This window comes from Mixophyes fleayi, chromosome 12 (genome assembly GCF_038048845.1).
Source record: "Mixophyes fleayi isolate aMixFle1 chromosome 12, aMixFle1.hap1, whole genome shotgun sequence".
In the NCBI taxonomy this organism is placed as follows: Eukaryota; Metazoa; Chordata; class Amphibia; order Anura; family Limnodynastidae; genus Mixophyes; species Mixophyes fleayi.
In genome coordinates this window covers 27,374,038-27,396,630 of record NC_134413.1, presented here as the reverse complement: position 1 = coordinate 27,396,630, position 22,593 = coordinate 27,374,038, and the positions used below count along the sequence as shown (strand labels likewise).

General features: G+C 42.4%; 1 protein-coding gene across 8 annotated transcripts in view; it reads left to right on the top strand.

The window, feature by feature from the left end:
* Positions 1 to 22,593, top strand: part of SLC8A3 (solute carrier family 8 member A3) — a 244,229-nt gene that overhangs the window by 180,186 nt on the left and 41,450 nt on the right. For 5 of the 8 annotated variants that reach the window (XM_075191826.1, XM_075191825.1, XM_075191823.1 and 2 more), the window contains one exon: positions 18,628 to 18,731. In XM_075191826.1, coding sequence (XP_075047927.1) covers positions 18,628 to 18,731 — 104 coding nt within the window. Of the gene's footprint in view, positions 1 to 1,474; positions 1,582 to 18,627; positions 18,732 to 22,593 lie in introns of all 8 variants that reach the window. The other 3 variants (XM_075191824.1, XM_075191822.1, XM_075191829.1) reach the window with 1 other exon arrangement.

Here is a 22,593-nt window from a genome sequence, read left to right as displayed (position 1 = left end):
TTTACTTTCCTTAATGAATCAGGCCCAGTGTATGCGCTGGGTTTGCAGTACAGTCTCATACATGGTTTGCGCTACTTTATCTTCTGAAGCAAAATGACTATTATTTTAATGGGTGTGTCCATTCAAAGAGGAGTATGGTGTTATGTTGGTAGTTCATCATAATGATAACATGACTTATTATGTTTGGTGATTAAACATAATGACATCTTGTCCTTTGATGTTCAAAACTCAAAATCCAAGCAGGGCAGCATCATTTTAACAAATACACAAATAGCACAATTATTTCCCTGGCTCTCGTCGTGTGCCATTCCTTTGAACCTGTGGGTGACATCCTCTCCTATGCAGAGCCACACAGTCTCGTGAGACTGCCTCTTTTCTGTCTAAAAATTGCTTTCCGTCAGCAGAGGAGGGAGACCACATGGTGCAGACTACACCGCACTCCCTCCGCCTCTGATTTCACCCTGTGAAATACAGGAATGACTGTTATGTAAGCTGGCTGAAATGTGTTAGGGATTGAGCGCAGGGGCAAAAGCAGGATTTGAGGAGGGGGGTTTCCACGCCACAATACAAGTGTCCAGAATGTGTAGGGGCGTGGCTACAAACACACACGGGTCAAACACAGACATGTAAACTGTCATATACACAGATAAGCACAGACACACACATACACAAACACACACACACGGGATCAAACACACAAACATGTAAACTGTCATATACACAGACAAGCACACTCACATATGCACAAACACACAGACATGTAAACTGCCACATACACAGATAAGCACAGACACACACAGACAGGATCAAACACACAGATATGTAAGCTGTCACATACACAGATAAGCACAGACTCACACAGACACAAACACACACAGGATCAAACACACAGACATGTAAACTGCCACATACACAGACAAACACAGACTCACACACACACAAACACACACAGGATCAAACACACAGACATGTAAGCTGTCATATACACAGACAAACACAGACTCACACACACACAAACACACACAGGATCAAACACACAGACATGTAAGCTGTCATATACACAGACAAACACAGACTCACACACACAAACACACACAGGATCAAACACACAGACATGTAAGCTGTCATATACACAGACTCACACACACATACAAACACACAGGATCAAACACACAGACATGTAAGCTGTCATATACACAGACTCACACACACACACAAACACACACAGGATCAAACACACAGACATGTAAGACATAGTAGAAGTACAGGGAGTGTAAAATAGTGATCTGACTGTAAACCGATCTGCATCTCAAATTAAAATCCTGTCAATCCTGTCATTTGAAATAGTCATAACCGCACTATTTTCCATTTAATCTTCTTATTGCTTTGTTAAACAAATAACTTTTGGAGCATACATTTTCCTTCTCTTGCCTTCTGCTTTTCCTTTTCACACCTATTGTTTTTATATCCACAGCAAAGCAATTCAGATCAAAGTAATTGATGACGAGGAGTATGCGAAAAACAAGACTTTCCACATTGAACTGAGAGCGCCACACGTTGTGGATATGATTGGGCAGAAAGGTGTAGTAGCCGCTGTGTTGCACTAACAGCCTCTGCTCCTGATTGCTACCCTCACCCCAGGGATGGGTAGGCAACTGGAGGCTCTCCGGTTATTGGTGAACCACTTGCCCTGTGATACCCATCCAGAGGTTATCCAGAGCAATATGGCAGATGTCAATCAACAATAGGTGGAGTGCCAAAAGTTGCCCATTCCTTGTTTAATCTATCTGCTATCCTCACCTCTTCCTGTATGCTTTGTGCTTTGTCTAACAATTAATAATTCAAATAATTCTCTTATCTAACACTGACTGCTAACATTGCTTTGCCCATAGATATGACACCAGTGCACATATCCCCAAGTCAATTGCGCATGTTAACTTCTATTCACTAAAATAATATTCTGCATCTATTAAAAGGAACCTATATCCAGTCCATACTTAAGACAAGCCAGGCAGTCACTTAGATTGTATATCTTTTGGGGGCAGCGGAGGGTTATTCATTCAGTGTTTTTATTTTTCATGTTGGCTGCCCTCTGGGGATTTAAATTAAGCACACACCCTTCCTCTTTTGCTGAAAATGTAAGAGAGAGGGTGTGTTTAATTATTGCTTTATGCCTGGCCCTTCCCTGTGTATCAATCTCTGCTGGTCTAATCGCATACATCACATTGCTTGTTGCAGCTCACAGTGTCGGTGATAGACTATAAATATGGCACTGTGCGGTAATGTACAGCGCCCTGCTCTCAGTCACTGACATAAAGTGAGGTGGAGGATGTTATAGCAGGATATAATAGCAGCAATAATGTGTTTGGGGAGGGGGTGAATTGCAGGTGAGTGTTGTGGGAAATAAATGACAAGGGAGATGGAGGAATACATACTGTACTGCATACATAGCTACATTCATATCATAACTCCCATCTGTCCTGATTTTGATAGACTTTCCCTTGCCGTTAGAAGGCATATCCTGCCACATTCTGCTCTGATACTGGGGCTTGCAGAATTACTGGGCTACACGGGAAGGGAGTTGGCCAGCGAGCTTTGTGGCATGATGCCCTCTGCATCATGGAGATGCCACCTTTGGCAGCAGGGTTAAGGTGCCCAGTACCCTAGCACCAGACCTGCTGCATCCATATTGTGCGATTCCATAACTCAATGTATCTCATCATCTCGGGTTAAGAAAAGGGAAACCAATCTAATCTGATATTCTAAGTTGAATGAGATAACTGAACTAGTTCCTTGTTTTGCAGCTTTATGGGGAAATTATAGTTCGACAAATACACAAAAATAAGCAATATTTACAAAAAAAATATTTTGTAAACTTCCCAAGCACATTTTATTTTCACATCGGAAGAATTCCAATGGCTCTATGTATATCCCGATTACTGTCTCAGTGGAAAACACAAAATAGTAAGGCATTTAGGAAATGCGGGGTGGAAACAAAGCACCCCCCCCCCTCCACTCCAAAAAAAATAAAAAAAATAAAGTCCAGAAACAACACATTATGAATGCATGATATGCTAAGTATAGAAGCTTTTACTCTGAGTATTGTCTGCACACAGTAGGCCTCATTTTCAGAGTGCAGAATGGCCCAGGCCGGGAGCAATGCTATATTCCTGTTTGGTGCTGTGTGGTTTGATTTGTGCAAGTGAGTCTAGATTTCTGCCAAAGTGCATGGGTTTGTGGAGCAAGGTGGAGGTGTTTGCCGAGGAAGTTTGCACATACTTGCCAACTCTCCCTGAATGTCAGGGAGACTCCCTGAAATAGGGATGATCTCCCTCACTGCCTGAAGAGTCTGGCATTCTCCCTGATGCTGAGCCAGTACAAGACGTGGTTGGCTTCGCCATCTGTGGCATGATGACACAGTTCAGAAATTGTGTCCTATGTCCATGTATTGATGCTTATGGATGTGGCCATTTTCATGGAGACCAAGATTTAATCAAAGACTGACAGGTAAGACAGCATGACTTCAGTAATGTAGACAGAAATGTAAAAGACACTTCAGTCTCTAGAGATTCATTAGCTGCTTTTCTTTAACGCATAGTTGCCTACTCTCCCGGAATGTCCGGGAGACTCCCGCATTTCTGGGAGACCTCCCAGGCTCCTGGGAGAGCAGGGCAACCTCCCGGTTCTCGCCCCGCAATAGATAAGTGGCGGGTTGGCGTTTAATGATGCACATATGGCATCATCTTAGCATCGCCTCCTGTTGTAATTGGCCAAAATTATGACAATCGTTTAGGGGTGGGGCCAAAATTATGTGATTTGTCAAGCCCCGCTCCCACACACCCACCTCCCCCGGGATCTCCGTGAAGCCAACGAGGAAAAGTTGGCAAGTATGAGTTTGCACTAGCCAGTGGTAGGAGTTGCTAAATATTAAGAATGTGCACTGTCTTGTTTTATAGAGCATTGTTGCAATGAATCAAGTGGCGGTGTGCAAAACCATGCAAGGAAACGCAAAATAGTTTAAACAGGGTTCTCGTTGACAAGATTGGTTAAACTGCATGCTTATTCAGTATGATACCTGTACAAAGGTGCCTGGGTTACGGTTGATCTCTACAACTTAATAGTATACAGATACATCCAGACACAGATGTGACAGTCATCATTATCAACAAGTAATCTTGTACCAGGCATAAGGGATGCACAAAGATGTTTCCTATAGCAATCAATCAGATTCTAGCTGTCATTTTGAAGAATGTACTAAATGATAACTAGAATCTGATTGGTTGCTATAGGCAACATCTTCACTATTCAAACCCACAGTTTAGTAAATATACCACCAGGTCTTATTGCAGGTAGTGTCTGTATTCTTGAACCACCACTTTTGTTTTATTTCTGTATTTTGTGGTTTTTCATGTAATTTGTCAGCAAGATAGGGTAGTCATTCCCGATGGCACTAGTCCCGTTGGCACCTTATTGATATACTGTTTGCCCAATGTGTGGCAGCGTTGACCAGTGGATTATTCAGCAGCAATATCAAGTGCTAGGCATTTTGCATGACGCTCACACATTCTCTGAAAAGGTCGGACACATATACAAATATGTGTGATTTCCTCCCAACTTGCTTTACCCAAATCTTGCACATCCCTTTGTTTCTGCCAAGCAGTGCCTCCTGCTTTAATCTTGCCTAAATAAATAGAAGCTAACTGTGTTTCCATATATTACAAATGATCATTTTAAATCAATGCTTGCATTTCACTTGATCTTGATCAATGTGTTTTTGGAAAGAGTGGGGGTTATTTAGTAAATTTCAAATGCACTGATTAGTGTGCCCATAATTTGCAAACAAGTCAGTGTTTGCCTTCAATTCTGCCTTCCTCCAGCCTATGCAGTTTGTTTCAGTATCTCACACGCCGTCTGAAATATTATTTAAGGTTTTCAGCAGGCAGTGGTTTGCAAATGATAAAAGCCTGGGATGCCTCCCTGATCTGCTTATTATACTAAACAAAAATAAGCTACTTCACCAAAGAAATGGTATGCTCATGTCAGAAATAAACAAAAACACAATCAGAAAAAAACCCAAAAATAAATTAACAAAATGGGAAAATTTTGTGTTTCTGTGCCCATATTATTTTGTTTCATACACAATATCCATAGAAACACAATTTTACTAACATAAATCACTTGAAGCAGAAAAACTAACACAACACAAACTCAAAAATACAAAAAAATACAGTTCATTATTGTTATGGGTTTCGTAATGTTAAAAACTACAGCTGTTGATTAGTCATACACAAGAACCCATACACTTATCCCTTCCATTGCTGTTATCTTCTTTCCAAGGCTGGACAGGACAATTAAGGACCCAACGTCAGAAATTATAAATTGGCTCCCAAGCTCACGAAACATCTATTAACAAATACCTTGCTTTTTAACGGTCCATGTTCTTAATGTCCTATCAGCATATTATGCCAGAGTGCCTCTATGCTATAATCTGAAGTGCTCTATATATTATGTCAACCACCCCTATCCCCAGTGTATTATGCCAAGTGACAACACTTTTCTGGCCTGGCTGTTATTAAGAAAATTCCAAAAGCACAACCCTTTATTCCGTATGAAATATCTAAACATTGATAATGTCCATCAATGTGAAATAGTCTAGTAATAATACTCATTAAGATCTAATTTGCAATTATTAATGCCCGGCACGCTCTGAGATTTCAGTGATGATGCCTAGCCTGCAAGATCTAATATGCCAGAAATAATCGTCCTCAAGATCTAATATGCCATTGTTAAAGCCCATTGAGCTCTAATAAGCCATTGTGAATGCCAGCAAGATCAAATATGCAAGTAATAATGTCTACAGACATAATATACCAGTGGTAACGCAGCAATACTTGATATATAATTGGTGATATCCAATGCCACTTACATAGTTAAATGGCACTGACATAGAAGAAAAAATACACCGGTCCTTTAAGTTCCATCTTTCATCATTTCTAAATGTGTTGATCCAAGTGGAAAGCAAAACAAAACCCCTAGTGGGACAGGTGCTAATTTAGTCTCAAAGGGGGTAAAAAATATTTCCTGACCCCAAAAATGTCAATCGGATAAATTCTTCGACTCGTTTCTTTTTAAATCTCTTTGTTTATTCTAGTAGTACAAGGAATATACACAAATAATAATTGAAAAGATACAACAATTTTACAATTATAATATGTAATAAATAGGAATATTTTTCGCCATTGCAATAAAATGGACATAAATGATTTAACTAGAACATGATTTTAGAGAGAAGGGGAGAGACAGGAGGTGCTATGACGGGGGGAGGGCATCTCCAAGGGAATATAGATTGCATGCACATACGTTGATTAGACCATACTAGTTATAGGAAGAGTTATTGTATTGGGACCAAGGTCTCCAGGAATTGTGATATCCCGGGACAGTATCTTTTTATAAATGAAATATTTAGTCCATTGATAAAACATACCAGATTCGAGATACCCCTTCCTTGTAAAAAAAAATCAATCAAATAACCATCCAATCCATTGTTATATTATGTAAAGAAGCCTCTCCTTCCTTTTTATTAATGAGGCCCCACGACTCTGAAGCCTCTTGGGTTCTCATACGTCCTTGTGCCCAAAACTGTACCCCATATTCAAGATATGGTCTAATACAGGTGAGTCACATTTATCTATTCCCCTTTCCAATGCACCCCAGGATTGTATTGAACTCTACTGGATTAGCATGGTGTGCTGCTACTCACATTTCTATCAACTAGTATTCCTGAAACAGTGTCCAGCTCCATTTTTCACAGTTGCTTTCCATTTAGTGTGTAAGTACCATAGTTTTTACCATGACCTATGCCATAGTTGTTTACGCTCCCAGAATGTCCGGGAAACGCCTGAATTTTTGGGAGTTCTTCCGGGATAGCAGGTGAGTGAGGGGCGGGTGATAATCGTGTTCTCCTGGCCCCGTCCCCTGCTATAATAGGCCGAAAGTGGTGTGGAATAGCAAGGGTGTGGCCTAATGACACAATTAGCATGGCCAGAGGGAGATCTCTAAACTTGGCCGTGTCTTTGGAGTGTGGCCACGCTAATCGCGTCGGTATGACCTGTCCACATAACCCTACATTTATCTACATTAAATGTCTTCTGCCGTTTCAGAGCCCAGTTTTCAATTTTTTTTTTCGAAATGGAGAAAACTACGATGCTTTAGAGTGGTACATAGCTTAGTGTCAGGCAATCAGCAAGGTCTTTAATAAAAACATTGATCAGGACAGGACCCCATACTTGGCCATGTGACCCACTACTAATAATGGTTGCCCGTCTGAATATGTTCCATTTATAGCTACACTTTGACTATCCTTCAATCAGTTCTCTACAAGTATACATCATTTTCCTCCTATACCTAGTACTCTCATTTTATACATCCGACTGCTATATGGCACAATATTTAACATTTTCACAAAATTGCAGTATTAAGGTTCTGAAATCATATTTCTTAGGCATACAACCTTGCTAACGTTGTGTTGTTCAAGTATTTTCTATAATATATGTCAGAATCGCAGCCCCAGAATCCCCTCAAATTAATTACCCAGGGAAGTAATAAGTTATCATTTTAAGTATATAATTCTCTGGTTCTGATTGTGTTCCCCTTTTAAAGATTGGTACCACAACTACATTCTGCCAGACTTATAGGGCCCTCCACTACCAGTTTGCCAAGGAGAGAGTAACTAGTGCACCCAGTATGCTACTTATTATAGAGGTGATGGGTAACTGGTGGCCCTCCGAGCCTTCACCTGTGGCCCCCAGCTCCTTCCTGATTTATTGTCACGTTTGTTTATTATAGCTTGTAACTCTTGTTTAAATGCCTGCCGGTATGTGCTTACAGATAGGTGTCTCATTCTTTGATGAAATGTATTGTTTTAACTTATTGCTCAGATAAATGGTAATTTGCTATCCTTTAGAAGGTTAGAAGCCAATCACAGAGCGCTCTGCCTCTCTACCATCCCCTCTACTGCTCCCCTTCGACCTGAGTCATTAAGAAGAGCAAAACAAAAAAAACAAGTAAGTTTGCTCCTGGACAAACCATGTTACAATGCAAGGGTTGCAAATTGGTTTAATATTCTGCACATAAGTTAAATACTGGCTGTTTTTCAATGTAGTACACAAATATTTGATAGCTTCATTTTTACACTGAAATTTAAAGCTGATCTAGGACATGCCCTACCCCAAATATAAATCTGTACACACATTTTAAATGTATCTCCCCCCCTTCCTCCAGTGCAACATGGTTTTGCCCAGATGCAAAGTTACTCTTTTTTTATGCTTTGCTCTCCTTGATGACTCAGGCTCCCTTATGTCTCTAGAGCACTAATATAGTGCAGGGGCTTGCAGTATACAGATAAAGAGCTATCTAATAAGTGATTAGCATAAAAGTCGCTGTACATGTCAGACTCTAATGGAAAAATAGGAAGGTTAAGGGCAACCTTTTTTTTCATTACATGATTCCTTACAGTATCCAAAGAAAACTCCCGGTGACAGGTCCCCTTTTTATACTCCCTCCTGTAGACCTTGCTTTCTATAGCACTTCAAATAAGTGGGAGCAAATTAATTCACTAAGAACTAGTGACATTACTGAGGCGTGAGACAAATGTTTGCCTCATGCCTCAGTGAAATCTCAAGTTCTTAATGAATTAATAGGCTAAATATCATTTCCACCCAAATGGCTGTCTTTATTGTATGTAGATGACAGCACGTAGATCGGTTAAGCACATTTCTTTTATTACTGTAACTTTTTTTTTTTCACCTTGCAAAATAAAAAATAATTTGGGAAAAAATCTATTATTTAATTATATATATGACATCCCTTCAACATTACTTTAAATAAATATTGGAATCTCTCATCTAAAATCACATCTTGATATAACACAGATGTCCTGTTACTATGGTGCTGAACTATTTCTGTCTCATAGCAGGTAGAGGTGCAGCTGTGAGTCATTACCTCCTAAACAAACACAACACACAATAATGGTGCTGGCGGAGGCTACGCTGTGATTGACAGCTGTACTACTTTGGGATCGATCTCCATTAGCAACTCTAAAAATCAGTTTCCAGCCCTTGGCAACAAGTAGGGCAGAATTATGGCCATTTTATAGTTTGGAAATGGTTCCATCAAGCTGTTTATGGTTTTTGAGTTTATATATTTCTTCAATTAGAGAATGGTTAATTTTCATCAAACTGGTTTATAGTTTTGCTACGATCATTGAATAATGGAAGTAAAACTTTAAAAAGCATCCCAGACAAGGGGTTTTGTCAATTGATAAATCATTGTATGGAAAACATCTGTACTGGTCACTTGTGTCTTTAGTTCTTTTAACAACAGTTTTAGGTTTGGAGACTTGTATTTCTATTTTGTTAAGGTGTCTGTAGCACTACAGCCAGCAGTGTGTGTTAGACCAGGCACTATGTGAGCACTACAGCCAGCAGTGTGTGTTAGACCAGGCACTATTGGAGCACTACAGCCAGCAGTGTGTGTTAGACCAGGCACTATTGGAGCACTACAGCCAGCAGTGTGTGTTAGACCAGGCACTATGTGAGCACTACAGCCAGCAGTGTGTGTTAGACCAGGCACTATGTGAGCACTACAGCCAGCAGTGTGTGTTAGACCAGGCACTATTGGAGCACTACAGCCAGCAGTGTGTGTTAGACCAGGCACTATTGGAGCACTACAGCCAGCAGTGTGTGTTAGACCAGGCACTATGTGAGCACTACAGCCAGCAGTGTGTGTTAGACCAGGCACTATGTGAGCACTACAGCCAGCAGTGTGTGTTAGACCAGGCACTATGTGAGCACTACAGCCAGCAGTGTGTGTTAGACCAGGCACTATGTGAGCACTACAGCCAGCAGTGTGTGTTAGACCAGGCACTATGTGAGCACTACAGCCAGCAGTGTGTGTTAGACCAGGCACTATGTGAGCACTACAGCCAGCAGTGTGTGTTAGACCAGGCACTATGTGAGCACTACAGCCAGCAGTGTGTGTTAGACCAGGCACTATGTGAGCACTACAGCCAGCAGTGTGTGTTAGACCAGGCACTATGTGAGCACTACAGCCAGCAGTGTGTGTTAAACCAGGCACTATGTGAGCACTACAGCCAGCAGTGTGTGTTAGACCAGGCACTATTGGAGCACTACAGCCAGCAGTGTGTGTTAGACCAGGCACTATGTGAGCACTACAGCCAGCAGTGTGTGTTAGACCAGGCACTATGTGAGCACTACAGCCAGCAGTGTGTGTTAGACCAGGCACTATGTGAGCACTACAGCCAGCAGTGTGTGTTAGACCAGGCACTATGTGAGCACTACAGCCAGCAGTGTGTGTTAGACCAGGCACTATGTGAGCACTACAGCCAGCAGTGTGTGTTAGACCAGGCACTATGTGAGCACTACAGCCAGCAGTGTGTGTTAGACCAGGCACTATGTGAGCACTACAGCCAGCAGTGTGTGTTAGACCAGGCACTATGTGAGCACTACAGCCAGCAGTGTGTGTTAGACCAGGCACTATGTGAGCACTACAGCCAGCAGTGTGTGTTAGACCAGGCACTATGTGAGCACTACAGCCAGCAGTGTGTGTTAGACCAGGCACTTTGTGAGCACTACAGCCAGCAGTGTGTGTTAGACCAGGCACTTTGTGAGCACTACAGCCAGCAGTGTGTGTTAGACCAGGCACTATGTGAGCACTACAGCCAGCAGTGTGTGTTAGACCAGGCACTATGTGAGCACTACAGCCAGCAGTGTGTGTTAGACCAGGCACTTTGTGAGCACTACAGCCAGCAGTGTGTGTTAGACCAGGCACTTTGTGAGCACTACAGCCAGCAGTGTGTGTTAGACCAGGCACTATGTGAAAACTACAGCCAGCAGTGTGTGTTAGACCAGGCACTATGTGAGCACTACAGCCAGCAGTGTGTGTTAGACCAGGCACTATGTGAGCACTACAGCCAGCAGTGTGTGTTAGACCAGGCACTATGTGAGCACTACAGCCAGCAGTGTGTGTTAGACCAGGCACTATGTGAGCACTACAGCCAGCAGTGTGTGTTAGACCAGGCACTATGTGAGCACTACAGCCAGCAGTGTGTGTTAGACCAGGCACTATTGGAGCACTACAGCCAGCAGTGTGTGTTAGACCAGGCACTATGTGAGCACTACAGCCAGCAGTGTGTGTTAGACCAGGCACTATGTGAGCACTACAGCCAGCAGTGTGTGTTAGACCAGGCACTATGTGAGCACTACAGGGAGCAGTGTGTGTTAGACCAGGCACTATGTGAGCACTACAGCCAGCAGTGTGTGTTAGACCAGGCACTATGTGAGCACTACAGCCAGCAGTGTGTGTTAGACCAGGCACTATGTGAGCACTACAGCCAGCAGTGTGTGTTAGACCAGGCACTATGTGAGCACTACAGCCAGCAGTGTGTGTTAGACCAGGCACTATGTGAGCACTACAGCCAGCAGTGTGTGTTAGACCAGGCACTATGTGAGCACTACAGCCAGCAGTGTGTGTTAGACCAGGCACTATGTGAGCACTACAGCCAGCAGTGTGTGTTAGACCAGGCACTATGTGAGCACTACAGCCAGCAGTGTGTGTTAGACCAGGCACTATGTGAGCACTACAGCCAGCAGTGTGTGTTAGACCAGGCACTATGTGAGCACTACAGCCAGCAGTGTGTGTTAGACCAGGCACTATGTGAGCACTACAGCCAGCAGTGTGTGTTAGACCAGGCACTATGTGAGCACTACAGCCAGCAGTGTGTGTTAGACCAGGCACTATGTGAGCACTACAACCAGCAGTGTGTGTTAGACCAGGCACTATGTGAGCACTACAGCCAGCAGTGTGTGTTAGACCAGGCACTATGTGAGCACTACAGCCAGCAGTGTGTGTTAGACCAGGCACTATGTGAGCACTACAGCCAGCAGTGTGTGTTAGACCAGGCACTATGTGAGCACTACAGCCAGCAGTGTGTGTTAGACCAGGCACTATTGGAGCACTACAGCCAGCAGTGTGTGTTAGACCAGGCACTATGTGAGCACTACAGCCAGCAGTGTGTGTTAGACCAGGCACTATGTGAGCACTACAGCCAGCAGTGTGTGTTAGACCAGGCACTATGTGAGCACTACAGGGAGCAGTGTGTGTTAGACCAGGCACTATGTGAGCACTACAGGGAGCAGTGTGTGTTAGACCAGGCACTATGTGAGCACTACAGCCAGCAGTGTGTGTTAGACCAGGCACTATGTGAGCACTACAGCCAGCAGTGTGTGTTAGACCAGGCACTATGTGAGCACTACAGCCAGCAGTGTGTGTTAGACCAGGCACTATGTGAGCACTACAGCCAGCAGTGTGTGTTAGACCAGGCACTATGTGAGCACTACAGCCAGCAGTGTGTGTTAGACCAGGCACTATGTGAGCACTACAGCCAGCAGTGTGTGTTAGACCAGGCACTTTGTGAGCACTACAGCCAGCAGTGTGTGTTAGACCAGGCACTATGTGAGCACTACAGCCAGCAGTGTGTGTTAGACCAGGCACTATGTGAGCACTACAGCCAGCAGTGTGTGTTAGACCAGGCACTATGTGAGCACTACAACCAGCAGTGTGTGTTAGACCAGGCACTATGTGAGCACTACAACCAGCAGTGTGTGTTAGACCAGGCACTATGTGAGCACTACAGCCAGCAGTGTGTGTTAGACCAGGCACTATGTGAGCACTACATCCAGCAGTGTGTGTGTTAGACCACTGACTACCAGTCCTGGCAGGTGTGGGCAATAACCTCCAACATTTTTTAATATTTTTGCAAAGTTTTTACAACTGCCCCCACCCGGCTACTTCTTAATGCCAACATTTTTTGGGGAGAACACTTAAATCTAGACAGGTATAGGGATAACATCAAAACAAGGTAACATAAAGGCAAAGACATCAGCTGAAAAAAAGAAAAGACACGGTCAAGAAATATAGGAGCTTGATCAGGACAAAAGTTGAAGCCAAAATCCAAGACTGGGGCACAATATAATACAGACACACTGACATAACAGGGCAGGTCAGGAACCAGAGGGAATCTGAAATCTTACAAAGATTAGTATTTATAGAAGATACAAGGCCCCAGGAGCGGGACGTGGAACCAAAAATAGTAAACCAAGCAAAACCTGACAGATGGAACCAGGGATCCAGCCAAAGGCTGAACAGGCAAAGTAATTCATGAAGCCACCTGACACAGGAACAGTCTGTATGGTATAGTCAGCTCCTTAGTCTCTGTGCTATTCAAAGATCCAAAGTTTGCATCCTGGCAGAACCTGGCACAATCAGTGCAAGTTAGGACTGTGATGGCTGCTTCTCACCTTAATGCCCAGAGAAGGTGCAAATGCCAGAGGCAGGATGAATTGTATACAGGTTTAAACGGAGTCTGTACGGTACACTAGTGAAATGCTGACTGCTCTGTTCAGTGCGCAAGGAAGCACACTTATCTGCAAAGACGCGCTGCATTATACACTGGACCAGGAGAGGGCTGGCAAATCTTAGCCCGGGGGGCAAGACGCCACTCAGCAGCCTATTACGAACATTTTGAAGGAAAAAATGCAGGTGGCCCAATGACCCAGCCCAATTTTGTAATGTCATTTTTTAATGGTTAAATGGGTTCTGCTTAATATACTGCTCAAACGGGAGGCTGCATTGTACGCTGGTAAGTGTGCGCTGTATTATATACTGCTGTGTAACATGGTAGTCTTTGGGAGCTGCATAACAACAGGTTTCAATTGTTTTGCAATAAATTGAGTAAAATAGATTTGTGACCGCGCATTACTGTAGAAGGAGAGGTTGCCTTCCCCCAAAATACTTACAGCAAGCTTATGTAACTCGTGGTTTCCTACCTGTTATGGAGCCGAGTACCAGTGTGCCTTGGCAAACACAGGTAGCTTACCTCTAGCTTACAGTATCACCCAAAATTCTACATTTCTGAATATGGACACAACCGAGCCATCTACAAGAAGAAGGTGTGACCATGTGACGTTAGAGGTGTCATTGCACCACAATGGGAGCCATGTCACCTGGGAGTGTGTCTGGTACTTCTGAAGCACTAAGCACCTCTATCTACTTCTTTAGACACCTTTGCATTGGAACTCATTCACTTCTGCCCTGCTGTGCAAGAGCATGTTGAGTGGGACATACCAACTAAAGTCCAGGGCAGCCACTGGGACATACCAACTAAAGTCCAGGGCAGCCACAGTTGTGAGTTTGCAGTATGTCTACGTTGTATATCTATATTTTAAGGGCACAGTCAGTGTCAGAGAGGAGAGTGGAGTTGCCCCAGCTAAACCAAGCCTTAATGTATATTCTTTACGGTGTTTATAATTAATATTACATGTAGCATATGCATTCCAGCATCTTATTGCCAAATAGAGCCTGATACAGAAATGTCCGGGGGACAACTTTGTAAATGATTTTGGTAAGGCTGTATTTAGAGTTGTCGCTTCCCTAAACTAGTAACTGTATATCATGATCATGTCTCCTAATCCATCACCCATTCCTCCATTATGTTACTGGGATAAATGCAAAGAAGCCTAAAAGCGAGGAGTGCAAAAATTAAGATAAAAATTATAACTTTATAGGCTGCTCCTACACAGTGTAGCCCTTGGCTTGTGTCTAGTTGTTCCATATGAAGAGTACAGACCAGTGGGGTATTTGTACCATAAAGTCACTTTTTCAATTTTTTGTTTGTGTCGGGAGCACACAAGAGGTTTTCCTGGTAACGTCAATGGCCAGTACTGGACACAGCATATAAACATCATTATACAGAACAGAAAAGTTGTTAGAGCTTTAGTGGCGGTTTGAATGCACAAAAACTGGTTACATATATACATGAACAATAGTGCACCAAGGACATATATAGTTGCCCCCATTCCTCTTTGGGGAACTACTCCTGTAAAAATTTCTGCATGAGCTTGTGGAATAACCGTTCCGGATGGTGGAACGTTTCCAGCCTGCTGTAAATTTAGGATCACCCCCTTTGTTAATTATTCATCATTACATAATTCTTGTCTTAATGTCATAAGACCATGGGGACATTAGTACAGTCTTCACTTTATGTGTCATGTTCGTGTATTTGAATTTATATTACTTTGGGAGTCGTGGGCATAAAAAGGAGCTTCCTTTCATCAAATGCAGCTCACAATTAAAGCGTAGGATGACTCCCGAGCATACAGAAAGCTTCTTACCCTCACCCACCAATGGCCCCCCTCCCCCCCAGAACGTGCCTTCTCCACAATGTACAAACTCATTTAAAAGTCTTGTTTTTGCATGTGGATGCAATACAAGATGCACGAGTACACCAGGGGGTAAATGTATCAAGCTGAGAGTTTTCCGGCGGGTTTGAAAAACCAATCAGATTCTAGCTGTCATTTATTTAGTACATTCTATAAAATAACAGCTAGAATCTGATTGGTTGCTAAGGCAACATCTCCACTTTTCAAACCCACTGGAAAACTCTCAGCTTGATACATTTACCCCCTAATCTGTCATTAACAGGGAACACTACTCAAATTAGCAGTAGCACGCGTAGGCACTTCCAATAGCTTCTGCCCTTTTACTGTACTGGTTTTACTTAAAAATTGTATTATTTATTTGCACAGAAATAGGAGCATGACAACACAAAACTCCTTTAGTAGTTTGTTTTATGCAACATTGTTGGTCCATCCAAATGTGTTTCCCAATGTATTCATTAGGACACAAAAAGAGGAACATTGCTTTAATAGTTTTCTACAAGTTCTGGTAAATCTTTTACAGTGCATCAAACCAGAAAATTTATAACCCTACAAATGTAAGTCAAGGTTTCTGCAAGGTGTGTAAGCTAAAGCTGAAAGCTCTTACAGTGTTTATCGGGGAACCGTCTGTGCTAATATATTAATTTATGCAATGAATTTTTGATTTACTAAGCCAGCAGTTTTACTTCCAACAGATTAAATTAAAAAATGTAATATTTAGTCTTTGGATGGTGTGAACATTGTTTTGTGTGTTTTTTTTTGTCTTTTTATAAATATTATATTTGGAACCTTAGTGTCCCGCTCGAAAATTTATTCCACAAAATTGTGTCTTAGAACATTGACTTTTTAATACAGTGATGTCTTTGGAATTCCAAATCATCAATAAAAATCTATTATGTCTCAATCTTTTCAATTGTTACCATTTCATAGAATTTTACACAAAAAGGAAAACCCTCATTTCATTGATCAAGATACTTCAATGACCAACCTCATAGATTTGATGATCATTCAATTCATGGTTCTATCTGTCTGTCTATACCAGGCATGGGCAACCTGCGACTCTCCATGTATTTTGAATTTACAAGTCCCAGCATGCTTTGCCAGTAGACAACCAGCAGATAGGTGGCAAGGCATGCTGGGATTTGTAGTTTCACAACACCTGGAGAGCCACAGGTTGCCCAGGTCTGGTCTCATACTTGCCAATTCTTCCGGAATTTGCGGGATACTCAAAAATTCCAGGTAGGTCTCCCAGACTCTTGGGAGAGTAGGCAATTCTCCCTCATTCTGCCAACTTCCTATTGAAGTGGGCGAGACTGGGGCCTCCAATGGCGCCAGATCTCCTGGAGGAGACAATGAAAAAGCTGGATAGTATGATCTATCTCATATTTATTTATCTTATATCTATATATCTGATAAGAGCAGTATATAATCCTCAACTACTACTGTAGAAACGCTTCTTAAGATGTTAGCATTTAGCAGCACACTTTCCGAGGAACTAGGTAGGTACACAGTACTCAGTTGCACCCAGGACTTAAGCTTGGTTAGTAGTAGTTGTTGATGACTTATAATTGCCCAGTGGAGTGGACAGAACACAGTAGAAGGTAGTGGGCAACTTTGTTGGTTTCATAAAGTAAACTGAGAATCAGTCTAGCACTTCCCCAGTGGAGTGTTCAGCACATGGTAGCAGGTAGTGAGCAACCAGGTAATTATTGACAGAACTCGGGGGCAGACAGGCAGAGGTTAACACGGATTGATCTGTTACTTAACCGGTGAAGTAGACAGCACACTGCTGCAGGTAGTGAGCAACAATATCTATCTATCTGTCTATCTATCTATCTATCTATCTATCTATCTATCTATCCATCTCACATTTATGTATTTCATATCTATTACCTATATATGCATCTCATATGTATCTCTCTGTGTATATGTATGTGTGTGTATATATATATATATATATATATATATATATATATATATATGTATATCTCTATGTATATATTTCTCTCTCACTCTCTCTCTCTCTCTCTCTCTATATATATATATATATATATATATATATATATATATATAATATATGGAGAGAGAGACAGATATATCATATTTATCTATATCACATCTATCTATTGTCTATGTATCTCATATGTCTCTCTCTTCCTCGGTATGTGTGTATGTGTATATATATATATATATATATATATATATATATATATATATATATATAAATAAAATATAGATCACATTGAGCTATCTGTTATACCGTATTGAGGTCTGCATGCTCCCAAAATAAAGTATAGGGCAAAGGTACAATAGTAGAAACCAGCAGATGGATAAAAACAGCCACATATGCTAATTTGGTGAGTGCTGTCTCTCTTTCATATATCATTCATGAACTGCACTAGTTTGAATTTGAATATATATGAAATGCATTATTTCTATGAAGACACAGAATCACAGGCAGCGGATGTGCTGTTCTTCAGTACAGCTACTGAAGCAGAGTACTAAATAGCGGCCGTTAAACCTATGATGTCACAATTCCCCCTACATTACAGCCCTTGTATACAATGCGGTAGCTATATCCACTGTAGACATAAATGTTATTTTGTACAATGTGGTGGGTATAACTCCGTGCGGTTTGTGTGGTCCTTAGGTTGGATGGAAACTTTGTATTAGAGCTATACAGAAGAGTTAGGCCTCATGCTCACTGACATCAGTTTTGTGCAGTGTTTTAGCATTTTTAATGCCAGAACAATGCATGAAACTGGAAACATTATTTCCAATAACCTGATACATTCGTAATGTTTCTGAAGTTTGAGAGCGTTGTTGTTGTTTTATATACTCTGCCCCGGTCACTTGTGTTTCCCGCAAGAGAACGCATTGGAGAAGCCTGGACCACCTCCGACGACTTCCCGAACGCTATAAAACTGCATTTAGCGTGTGCTTGAACTGGCGTTTGTACAAAACAAAAGTCTGTGGGTACAAGGCCTTAATACCACACAGGGCTAAAACCCATCCTAGGTCTTTATCCAGTTACCCTGTTGATTCATACTCAGCAGAAGCTGAACCATGCCACAAAGCCGAAGAGGACGTTTTATTTACTCATGCTGTGTGTTCTGTGTTAGAACAGTATAACATTGGCAGGCAACCTCTGGCTCTCCTGCTGTTGTGGCCTGACACAGCCTAACCTTCTGTGGGATACAGTTACCAAAACAGCCGCAAAGACACAGGTTGTCTGTAATAGAACAGCCGTTGACCGCTTCAGGAGGGTGACAATGGGTGAGAAAGCTCTGAAACTGTTCCTCTATATACCATTGTTTCTCTTATGTCCCAACAGGAAAACGATAAGGGTAAAAATAATAGATGAGGAGGAATACGAAAGGCAAGAAAGTTTCTTCATTGCCCTTGGTGAACCGAAATGGATGAAACGCGGAATATCAGGTGTGAGCCAATTATTACCACCCTCCCCCACCTAAAAATAAACCAATAACCAGTTGTTGTTTTTTTTTTATCGTCTCCTTTCCTCTTCCACATTCTTTTTATTTTATCTTAAACAATCCCATTTTCCTCTCCTGTGTATTCCCGCTCTCATCATTTTTCGGTCATCTATACCTTAGTTCATTTTGTTCCTTCTTGCTGTCTTTTGCAGTTATTTTTTTTTTTTTTTTTTTTAATCCAATTAATGTATGCAAATCTTTCCCTATTCATCTTCGCTGTAACCATTTTACTGCACAGCAAAGCGCGTCGGTGAGATAATATGGTGCATGGCTTTCAGATTCTGTGTAGTTGCTTTACATCCTCCCTCTGATTTCATTTTTGTTGCTCTGAAAGTCATTTGCTTGTATTATGAGTAAGCCGGTTCAGAATAACAATGGATTGTGTGCCATTATCAGACAGGTGAAAACACTGAGTCATAAGTCCACTCTGGGATGCTAATATATTTATTACGTTTTAATCCTAATTTTAAATACGAATAACTGCATTGATAGAAGAAAATATGTGACACAGTTATTAATGTGACTGTCGGACTGATTTCTGTTCATAATTCTTTCCTCCAATGCATTTAGATGAGCTCCTCAAATTCAGATAGTAGATATGACTTGATCATCAGCGTGTTGTGATGTGTTTTAGCGCCCAGTCTTGTCTTTGCTCTCCCCTTTACGCCGTGAACTCCAGACGGAATACAGGATTTCCATGGGAATTCCATGATGGAATGTCACTGTTTTAAGCATCCCCTGGTAGTGATGCAACTGATAACAGAAGGATAACAGAAAGTAACGTACAGGCATTAAATGGTTTGTGATAACTCTAGTTGGACAAGCAATAGTCATCCAATCAGCTGCCTTGACAGCCATACTGTATTTTCACATTCCTCCTTTTTTATAAGCAATTTATTTTGCAGTGCTGGCAGGAGGGGGGAAGTGAAATTTATATTGATCCCAGGCATGGGAATCTCTCCGATGTACTAATTGGCGAGAGACAAATAACATAATCAAATGACCTACAGTTATAAATACCTCCTAACCGTCCCGAATTAGGCGCCCTGCCACTGCCCAGCTGGGGTCAACCTTGTCCCGCAAATCGTAAAGATGGGAGGTATGTTCTGCTTGCGGAACTGTGGTAAAATAGTGCGCAGCAATGAATGGCTGTTTCTAGGGGAGGGGCTATGAAATTCAAAAGTGTTAGGCATGCCCCCTCCTTATATGGCCAAGCCCCCATAATGCTGTGACCACTCCCCCTTTCACGGCCTATGATGAACTCCGGAGGTGGGAGGTATGAACATGTTCATACATTGTTTAACACAACATGACAAACACATTGCTACTGGCAAAAGTGCAAATTCACTAAATGTGCCCAAAAAGGCCTTATACAGATGTAATATGTCTGCAAATTGTCTTATTTTATAGAGCAGCTCAAGACTATTTTTACTTCAAAATCAATACAAACCTAGAACTGGCATATTGTTTCAACATTCTTCATATAATACAAAACACACTATAAAAACCAAGATAAACAATTGCAGACACTCATTATATATATTTTTGTATAGTTTGTTATACCTGAATAAAATTAGGGAGCAGTATTTTTGCACAAATGTCATTTCAAAGAGCACTGATCATTCCACCATAACTTCCAGTTCTGGAATACTGTAACCAATTAACATTCTTAACGTTCTTCATTTGTCATCATTTTCTCATACTGAGGCCCCTTGGCCCAGGCTGCTATCTAAAGAGAAGGGTGGAGGCCTCTTCTGGGCAAGCATGGTCCAGCACCTGCTTAGAAGAGATTTATGAATCATGGTCCTCTGAGAGGGAGGGGGGATTGCTAGTTAGCATTGATGGGCCCCCTCCTCATTCAGCCTCTGTATAAGCCTCACCCCCGGCACCCCAATAGTTCCTACTCATTCTCTATTTTAAAGAGCAAATGATGCCAGTGTTTGACATTAATTTTTATTAAAGGCTGTGTTTTATTATTATTATTATTATTTATTTATATGGCGTCACAAGGTAACCGCAGCACCGTACAAAATACAGATTAATAGTACAGACAGTATACCAGGGTGTTACTGTACAGGGTAAAACAATTATAACTAAGACTTCTATCTCCGAGTAAAATAGGTACGGTGGAGTAGGAGAGGAAGAAATGGTATTGAGACAGATGGGAAGAATGCCCTGCTCATAGGAGCTTACATACTAAGGGACGGGGAGACAGACAGCAGGCACAAGAGAAGTCAGTAGAGGGGATCAAGCGCATGAGGATAGAGGGAGTAGGAGGAAAGGAGAGCAAGGAAGTAGAAGGTTATGTGGATGGATGGTAGGCCTTGAGGAACAGATGGATTTTGCGAGCCCGTTTGAAGCAGTCAAGATTAAGGGACAGAGGGATGCAGGGAGGCAGGTTGTTCCAGTGGAGATGGGTAGCATGGGAGAAGTCTTGAATTCTGGCATGGGATGAGATGATCAGTGTGCAGGAAAGGCGTCGGTCATTGGCTGATCGCAGGGAATGGACAGGAATGTGGATAGAGAGGAGGTTAGAGATATAAGGGGCAGTGGAGTGGGAGTGGGCCTTGAAAGTGGGCCTTGAGATGATCAGTGTGCAGGAAAGGCGTCGGTCATTGGCTGATCGCAGGGAATGGACAGGAATGTGGATAGAGAGGAGGTTAGAGATATAAGGGGCAGTGGAGTGGGAGTGGGCCTTGTAAGTGACAGTAAGGAGTGTAAAGAGGATTCTGTAGGGGAAAGGGAGTCAGTGTAGGGCAAGACAGAGAGGGCAGGCAGAGGAAGAGTGTTGAGAAAGAAAGATAAGTCTCGTGGACGAGATGGGAGAGGGGGAGGCCGGTGAGGATAAGGTTGCAGTAATCAAGTTGGGAAATGATGAGAGCATGGATGATAATTTTGGCAGCATCCTGAGAGAGGAAGGGCCGGATGCGGGCAATATTCTGAAGTTGGAAGTGATAGGGTTGGGCGAGAGTGAATGTGGGGGTCAAAAGAGAGGGAGGAGTCAAGGATGACACCCAGGCAGTGGAGTTTGGGAACAGCAAAGATAGTGGTGTGGTTAATGGTGATCGATAGATTAAGGTGGGGTGACAATTTAGAAGGAGGGAAAATGATGAGTTCCGTTTTAGCAATGTTGACTTTGAGAAAACGTGAAGACATCCAGGAGGAGATGGCAGAAAGGAAGTCAGAGAGAGGAGAGGGGGGGGGGAAGGAAGGTCAGTAGAAGAGATGTAGAGTTGAATATAGTCAGTGTAGAGGTGATACTGGTGAAAAATGCAAGAGAGGAGATCGCTGAGAGAGGTAGCCTATAGTGAGAAAAGAAGAGGACTGAGAAAGGGGCCCTGATGGACTCCAACAGGCCGGGAGGAGAGGTTGAGTCAGGAGTGGAAACAGAGAAGGAGCGGTTGGGAAGGTAAGAGGTGAACCAAGTGAGGACAGTGCCAGAGAGGCCGAGAGAATGAAGGGTCTGCAGAAAGAGGGGGTGGCCCACAGTGTCAAAGGCCGCAGAGACTGGAGAGGCGGTTGCAGGCAATCCACTTGATTCAGCTTTTACTCAGCTAAGTAATATACTTGAGATAACTAAAAGGTTTATACTTAACTAAATATGCCTATCATACTCTCTCTCTTACACTTCTGCAGTGTTAGGTGGGAGTTGCAGTGTTAGGATGTAGGTGTTTCTCTAACTAAACTGGCAGACAGTGACAGGGGGGATTTGCAGACCATGCGGAAATGCATTGTGTGGATTGGATAATTCATACACAGGGGGCGGGGCCATTGATGCAGTAGCTGCTGAAATCACTTTTTCATCA